An 8848-nucleotide genomic window follows, 5' to 3' on the forward strand; every position below is an offset into this window, starting at 1 on the left:
ACACATGATGTAATGCTCGCGTAACTTTAGAAAAGGTCCTATCAACTTTTATAAACAACTTGTTAGGCCCTTTTCTCACGAGCCGAAGAACACCCACGCAAACCAAACCACTATCGGAAAGGGGAGAATTCACCCTAACCGATGATGTTGTTGATTTGCATGTTCGTACTTCGGTTCGCGCGAAAAATGTCTAACAAGCAACATCCTTTCAACGCGCTGTTCCTTTGCAATTTTTAAGTTAAAAATCGGAAATTTTAGATTTTTTTTTTCGAAAAAACGACTAAGTGCTTGTAAACAGTACCACTGAACTGTCAAAAATGTTCAGCCGATTAACACTGAGTTCATTTATGACGTCACGCTGCAGTACCTAATTAGGTTCTGCAGCGTGACGTCATAAATGAACTCAGTGTTAATAGGCTGAACCTTTTTGACAGTTCAGTGGTACTGTTTACAAGCACTTAGTTGTTTTTTCGAAAAAACAAATTCTAAAATTTCCTAATTTTAACTTGAAAATTGTCGAGGAACAGCGCGGTGAAAGGATGTTGCTCGTGAACAATGCAGAAGTGTGGTTTACATCTCACTGCAGTCTGAAAAATTATCGAGAAAATCTACCCAAGAAAAAAAACGACTAAGTCCACGTAAACAGTACCACTGAACTGTCATCAGATTGAGGTTAACCCCGACGGTGCAAAACCTAATACTTCAAAAGTTACAGTGATTTGAAGGTGTCCGGATGGACGAGTGCACCGATGGATTTGAGTTCAATCACTCGAGAAAAAGTGACACAAGCTGCTTATTCATGAACATTTAGTGTTCATGATTAGTAAACATTACCCGCAGCTTGTGTCACTTTTTCTCGAGTGAGTGAACTCAAATCCATCGGTGCACTCGTCCATTAATGTGGATCCAGACCTTAGGATGTAGGGTAAACGCTCCTATAGTTGCGGTGCGTTAGAAGCGTTAGGTTCCTATAGTTGTGTATGGAGACTCCGTACACAACTATAGGAACCTAACGCTTCTAACGTACCGCAACTATAGGAGCGTTTCCCTTAGTTGAAATGATAAAGGTTTTCGGGTTCTTCAAGTAATGCGAGAGTTTCGGTTCTAATTTTCACTTGAACTGCAAAATGAACGCTAATCAACGTCGATCTTTTGTAGTTCACTTTCAAGTAACTTTAACCACCACATCGGTGCTGGTGGTGAATTGAATCAACTCACTTGAACCGTGAAATTGAGCCTTAAGAGAAAGATGTGTTGTTAAATATATATGTATGCAAGTAAAATTCCTTTTATTGGGGTCCAAATTCTTCGTTGTCACTGTGATGATTTTTGAGTCTAAATCGGTTCAAATGTCGCTGCAAATGATTCACATAATTATTGAAAAAAAGTGTTAGAAATTTGAGAAAACATCCATTACTATGCTCAAAAGTAAGAAAACGCTCTTCAAACAGACGTAACAAAAATGAAATCAGCAGAAATACCATAATCATAGGAAACTAACAAAGCAAAAACTCAGCTTAAAATAAATTGTACCAATCCAAATAATTCACACTCTTTTTTCTTCATGTTCTTTTCTTCCCCGTTGCCCAAATCTGCTCTACACTGAAACAAATATCCGATGACGAATTCGTAATATTCCTACACGATTACGCCCGACCTTGCCCAACCTGCAGCAGCAATCGGTAAACGTAAGTTCGACGGAGGTCACCAAAATCAAGGGGATATCAAACGGCGCTACGGAGCGGCGGCAGCAGCAGCAATAGGAAATCTTGGTAGTAACTGGGGCAGTCAGCCCTTGCCCCAGCAACCCCTCGGCACCAACGGTGGGGAGCAGTGGTACACCGACACCTACTCGGTGTGGAGCTAAAGAAACAACAACAACATCAACCGCAAATCGTACACACTTTCACAAACTCACATCGGATGAAAATTTACCCTAACACACACTCACACACACACAAACATCGGAATCATCGGTTGATAAAACAAACAAAAAAAAAACACATTCAAGTCGACGTGCAACACGGAATGGAAAGCAGTCATCGCCTAGCAATCGCTACGACTTTTACTAATACTAATAGGATTATAAAAAAAACGTAAACAATTATGTAGCTATATTGGTTCATCAAAATTCAAACAAAAAAAGGCGAAAGCTCTCACCAATACAATCGTAGTTACACTCTAAATTGCAAACGTACTACTACTATACGATAAACAGTCTCTTTTAAAGAAAAAAAAAATAAAGAATACAATTAGATCGCTAATTATATTGTATAAAAAGCAAACACACAAAAAAAAAACTTATCTTTCGCTAATCATCAAAAAAACAATAATAAGAAAACGGTAAAAAATGACTGAATTTTTCATAATTCTTAATATTTAAGATTTAGAAATTAAAACAAAAAAACAACAGCAAGAAAAAGGATACGTACTGTAATCAACCAAGTTGTAGAATTTTAAAATTATTCAACATTCGAAACTTTGAGATTAACCCAGAAAAATTAGGCCATTTTTATTTGAAATTTCATCTTTGATTTAATACTTCATTCGATACACACTGAAAACAAATTAACAATTCGATGAAATGGCGGATCTCCACCAACCCAACTCACCCAAACACACACACACACACACACACACACACACACATACACATACACGCATGTGTTCGCGCTCCACCTACCGGAAATGGGCGGGGGAGGGTTAAAAAGAGAAAGTGATAAGTTTCTTTCAGTTTTCGAAAATTATTACCAATATTTCCTAATTGCTAAAAGAATGCCTAAGTCGTATTAAGAAAACAAAAACAGCAGCAGCAAAAAAAAAATCCAAACTCAAAGTGAAGAAATTTAGTTAGATTGAAAATCTCACCGTGCTTCAAAAGTAATGTCGACACCGTAGGAAGGAGGAGACGAAAAAAAAATTAACCCAATACAGGAAAAGCAAAAAAAAAAAAAAAGAATCGTTTGAGTGTTTCGAAGAAACGGAAATTTAGTTTTGGTGACTCTTTGGAAAAGTAAATTAAAAAAAAAAACAATGATGTAAATAAATTTTCGGACAGTGCGAATTCGTGTATTTAGTAATAATAAAAAAAAACTAGAAAAAAGAATCAGTTTCGGTGGAATAAAAAAATATGGAAGAATAACGAAAAAAAAACACAAGCAAGCAAAAATATAAGAAAACATACAAGTGATTTATTTTGATTAAAGAAGAAAAGAAAAACGTCATAAAGAAAAAAAAACAAAACAAAGTATAAAAAATTCAATATGGTGAAATGTGATTAACTAAAGAAAAGAAAATATTTGTAAAAAGAACAAAATCTTGTAAAATTTGGATGTGTAGGATTTAGGCTCTTCGGAGTAGCAAAAAAATTATCAGTTTGGCTTGGCATGTGCAGAAGAAAATTGCAGTGATTAAAGAAATCTTTCAAAAAGAGGAAAAAAAATGCGCGGAAACCGAATCGGAAAAACAGCGGAAAAAAGTGATAAGTGCAAAATTCAAAAGAAAACCAAACATTCGGAAGTGATCGAAGCAAAAAAAAAATAACAAGTTTAGGTGAAACCAGGAAAACATACGACAAAATAGTGTAAAACACGAAAAGTTTGATATCAGCTTTTTTTTTAGGCAAAGAAGAACAATTTAGGCATGACAATATTCGAAATTATCGATCGGCAAAGCTTTTGAAAGTGGCGGCAAAGCGAGAAACATAATCTGACTGACAGTTTCGTTTTGTTTTTGGGAGAAAAAAAAATCTGGCAACACATACCAATGGTAGCAAGGGGCTCCCCGCTGTCGTAGCACCGTGAAGGCTTTTTTCACACACAGAAAACGTACACTCTAAGATTGAAACCATCAAAATTCGATTGAAGAAAATCATTGCTTACTACGATCCATTTTTATAAACTCACACACAGGAAACTGGAAACACTGTAGAATTTGTTTTCCTTGGCAAAAAGTGGGAATTGTGCGTTTGACAAGCTTCACTTTTTTGGAAATTTTATTTTATTGATTATAAAAGGAACGCACAGTTTCCAACTACAAACCATCTCACACTACCGGTGCATTGCTGCCGCAGTGGAATTTATATCAATTTTGTTTAATTCTCTGTTATTTGTTGATTCGAAAAAAAACAACCCTTTTTTTAAGCAAAACAAAACAAACACACATATACATAGAAGGATAGCAGAAATCGTTCAAAGCAAACCAGCTCCCTTCGCACGGAAGGTGATGCAAAAGTAAACTACAAACAAATCCACTAGCCACGACAGACCGACCAACCGACCGACCGACGACGTTTCGGCTCCACCCTGGCGAAGTCAATGGCGGTGACGATCGCTCTCACCAATACAAGCACACGCAGAACCGGTTTTCACAATTGCTGGCATGCGCTGGAGCAAATAAGTGGAATTTCTTCGAGTCGTCGTGGTGTTTTCTTTTTCAATTCTTTGTTGTCAGAAAACTGGAATGGTGCCCCAAAAAAAAAAAAAAGCTGCCTTAAATGAAATTTACACTCGACATAAACAAACAAGCAAACAACCAACCACAGTCACACACACACACATACATTAAGCTGAGCGGAAAAGAAGCATGGAGCAAACAGAAGGAAGGATGAATGGATGGATAAGAAGGAGAATACAACAAGCAAACAAGCAAAAAAAAATATGTGGGAGAAAAGACTGAATGAAAATTATTTCAAATTATTTAGAAGAAGGAATATGAGAAGCGAAGGAGAACGGCTCCGATCGAGGAATGCAACAAGGATGGCGGCGACTGGCCGGAGACGACTGGCTGCCATTTGCATGACGGATTCAGGAGATCTGCGCGCGTGGCGACGTGACGTAAACGCAGAAAAACGCTCGCTCTCGAGCTCGAGCAGAGCGGATCGGATCGGATGGAAAGACTCGTGAACCCTTTTTTTTTAGTGTGCTAGGAGCGTTCAATTATTATTTGTTTATTTTTCCGGTCAAAATAACGATTGAAAACTGTAAAGAAGAGAACACGTAACGCTAAAGAAAAAAAAACTAAGTGAAACAAGAGTAAAATTATGCAATATTCAATCATTATTTTTAAAATATTTTTTTGTGTACGTTCTAAAACTCAAAAATTATGTAGCGGATTTAAACGATTGTAAAAGTGAAGCAAAACCAGTTTAGTTGTAAAGAGCAATTTTTCAAGTCGACAAAAACGGATCTAGAAAGGTTTTTGACACGTGCAAAAAATACACACTCTGCCCACAGTAGGCCGTGCCCACCGATGACAGCTGCTCCACAGTGCTGCCAGCTTTGTTTCAATTTCCTCTGTTTGTATACTTTTTTTTTTTTAGTTTTCGTCAAAAACGTTACCGTTTTATCTATTTGTAGCTGTAATTTCCCGTTATTATTTTTTGTTACCTCGTAATCGTTATCTTTCTATTCGGAAGCATATTCTGTTTTTGTTCATCTTTGTTGGTTAAATGTTTCGATTTTGGCTGGCAGCACTTGTCCGCTGCCTTGGGCGAGACTGGCCTGCTCTTCCGGGCAGACACAGCAGCGCGTACCTTCGGCGGAAAAATATTCTAATTATATAAATATTAACGTTTAGATGTTATTCTTAATTGTACGCGCTAAACGGAGAAAAGAAAAAAAGAAAAAAACCGACGGAAGAAATATTTGTAAAGAAGCTACTGATAAAAGAAAGTAAAGAAAATCAAACACTGACAGAACTAATCGAAGAAAAAGTGAAGGCAAAAAATGTGAAAATCCGAGAAAAAATGGAAAAAAAAAATATTTGTATAAAAAATATATATTGAGAAGTTATTATGTTAATTATATATTTTTTATTTTATATTGTATTTTGATTATAATAACGTAAATTTTAATTATTTTAGATAAAATTACCCTATTTTTAGTTCATACATGAGAAAACAAAACCCAGCCAACAACTAATAATCGCAAAAACCAGTTTTCAGAAGAAATTTGACGAAAAATTCGAGCAGAACACAATGAACGATTTCCCCCTTCTACCGTTTTTTAAAGCATAAAAGAAACATAATTAAAATAATTAATTAATTTTAAATTATCCAAAAGCCTCCACACACTATTTTTCTTTATTTAATTTTTACAAGATTTAAGTTTAAACAGTACGTCAATGTGAAGCAACATTCAACTTACATAACCTTTGCCTACACATGTATGCCTCCAGTTTTCATTTTTTTTTTCTTGATCACATCAATCTAGTTTAGTAGACAAGTTTCCAAACAAACACACAGCAAAAACAACAGATGTGGAATCGCAAACAAAAAAGCATAATATATTATTCACAGAATTTTAATCTTATACATAGTAAAGCAGAATAGTTTTAATCTCCTTATCTAAACAGAAACAGACAAACAAACAAAAAGCAGCAAAGCAAACACTTACTATCAATCAACCAAAAGCAGATGATAAAGAAGAAAAACACTCAAACATTAACGTCAAATCACAGAACAACTACGAAGATTATGACCCCCCTTGATTTAACAATAAAAAAAAACACAAGAACAAAATGGAGACCTCGAGTCAGAGCACCGTTTGTAAATCGTTTCTTTACTCAAAGAGCAAAACAGAAAACAAAAAAAAAAACCGCACTGAGAGCCATCCTAGGGAGAGACCACGCAAAGCTAGAAACGAGGAACGTCAAACAACAACCATAGAAACAAACAAACAATAACAAGGCAGCAATGGAAAGAAGAGAAAGCGAGATTAGCAGCGACGATTAGCAGACGAAGCAGCAGACAAACAAAACACCACCAGAGTCATAGCCAACTTTGTTCTCAAGCACAGATTAAATGTACCGTTTGATTAGTCATTATGTTTACCAACCCTCGGAACAACAAACTTACTTTTTTTTCTCATCCACACCGACACAGACACTCACACAAGCATCAACCTTCCATCCCGGTGGATATCTCTTCCGCTCCCGCGGACTCTGCACTCTCGAGTGTTGATAGCAGTTTTTGTTCCTCCCTCGCACATTCCCTTTTCCAGTCCCGAAAAAAAAAAATCTCTTTTGTGTTTTGATCAACAAGCAGCAGCATTTCTTTCTCATTTCCTCTCAATTCTTCATTCTCATCAACTCACTCTCATAATAAACTCATTACTGACACACATACACATAAACAGACGAGCCATGAAGAGCTTCTTGAGTTTCATTATTGTTTTGTTTTTTGTTTACAATTTTTGTTGGTAAAATTACACTTTAAATTTGGATCTGGTTGGCAATTTCGATAGACGGATAAAATACACACAAACACTCAAGTTGTACGTAACGTATAACGAAAAAAGAAGAAACAGTAAAAAATCAATAAGCAAAGAAAGGAAAGCTAAAACTGAGAGAGCAAAGTAAGCATTAACTAACAGGAACAACAACAACAACAACAGTAGAAAAAAACACACACATTTCAAGCAAACTAAAATACGAATTGAAGGTAACATAAATTAAGCGGAGTTGAAAGCTTCCCGTGGTTTGAAGTATAAGAATTGGCAATTGATAAAGAAACACAAAATGACATGAAAAGCTTCACAGGAAAGCTTTCAATTTCGGTTCTTGTTTAGAACTACTTCCGGCAATTTATTTAACAACCTAAACGAAGAAGAGGAAGAAGAATAAGCAAACAGAAGAGTAAATAACCAGAGAGAAGAAAGAAAACAGAAAACAAACAAGTAACAAATAAATAAAGATAAACAACCTTTGTATCTTCTCTATATACGAAAGAAAAATAAATAAAAATAAATGTTAACATGTTGGGCTTTCGGTGCACTTTGATATCACAGCCTTCGCGTCAAGAATGGACTCCTTGGAAACTTCCGCTACAGCGGCGCATCTTTTGCTTGAAAGTGACATTCTTCACTTTACTTACCTTACCTAAGGCTTTGTTGTCCTCTGCTGTCCGAAGAAGTCGTCTCCACTCTACTCGATCCATGGCCACACTTCGCCAGGCTTGTAGTCTGCGAAGGGTCCGCAGGTCACATTCTACTTGGTCGATCCATCCAGAGACGATGTTTAATAAGAGATGCGCGAAGACTGAAGCCAAAAGTTGCAATCGAACCATCAAACGCGGTTCCAATCTAACAATGTTAATAAACACAAGCGCTTCACGAGAAAAAGCGTGATTTTTTAGGTTTAAATAATTATAATTAAGTTTGTGGATGAAAAGTGCAATCGGATACTAGTTGACTTTCGGAATACTGATAAAACACAAGTAAAATCTTTTGAGATTAATTGTTTATATTTACATCAATGCCAAAAAGCAATTATTAAAAAAAAATACAATGCCGCCGATCGACTGTCTAGTTTTTAACCACTGGATTTGTATGGCTGATGAATACAGTGTCAAAACATTTTGAATCTATCATCTAGTTTTATGCAGGCTTGGGAATTGTCAACCTCATGACGATAAACTATGTAACAACGACAACAACAAAAAGTCAATGCTCATATGACAAGCACGATGCAACAAACTTACTGGATCAACAATAGAAAAGGGCCCATCAGCATTTGTAAACAAACCGTTCCAAAGCCTTTTACTCACGAAACGAAGACACCCACGCAAACCAACACCATCATCAGATAGGGGTTACTTCTACCTACACGATGATGGTGTTGGTTTGTGTGAGCGGCCTTCGATTTATGAGGAATGGGCTTTGGAACGGTTTGTTTCAAATGCTGATGGGCCCTTTTCTATTGTTGATCCAGACTTCTGCTTGAAAGACTGATCCATGGTGGGTATACAAATGGTGATACAGCTTTGTCACTATATAGGCGAGGAGGTCGCGGGGGGGAAAAGTGCGGTTTTAGAGCAAATTGTAAACAAACTCGGTCGCTGTCCCATACA

The 8848-nt window shown here is 36.5% G+C and overlaps 1 protein-coding gene across 9 annotated transcripts in view; it reads left to right on the top strand.

Moving 5' to 3' along the window:
• Syp (Syncrip) overlaps positions 1-7753 on the top strand; it is a 121236-nt gene extending 113483 nt beyond the window's left edge. For 4 of the 9 annotated variants that reach the window (XM_065239846.1, XM_065239848.1, XM_065239845.1 and 1 more), the window contains exon 12: positions 1674-7753. In XM_065239846.1, the coding sequence (XP_065095918.1) occupies positions 1674-1867 (194 nt within the window). In that variant the 3' untranslated portion in view covers positions 1868-7753. Of the gene's footprint in view, positions 1-1669 lie in introns of all 9 variants that reach the window. The other 5 variants (XM_065239840.1, XM_065239843.1, XM_065239841.1 and 2 more) reach the window with 2 other exon arrangements.
• Positions 7754-8848: the final 1095 nt, after the last annotated feature.

This window comes from Ochlerotatus camptorhynchus, unplaced genomic scaffold, assembly GCF_037179485.1.
Source record: "Ochlerotatus camptorhynchus isolate MF236.1 unplaced genomic scaffold, CSIRO-AGI_Acam_v1.1 ptg000062l, whole genome shotgun sequence".
Classification (NCBI taxonomy): Eukaryota; Metazoa; Arthropoda; class Insecta; order Diptera; family Culicidae; genus Ochlerotatus; species Ochlerotatus camptorhynchus.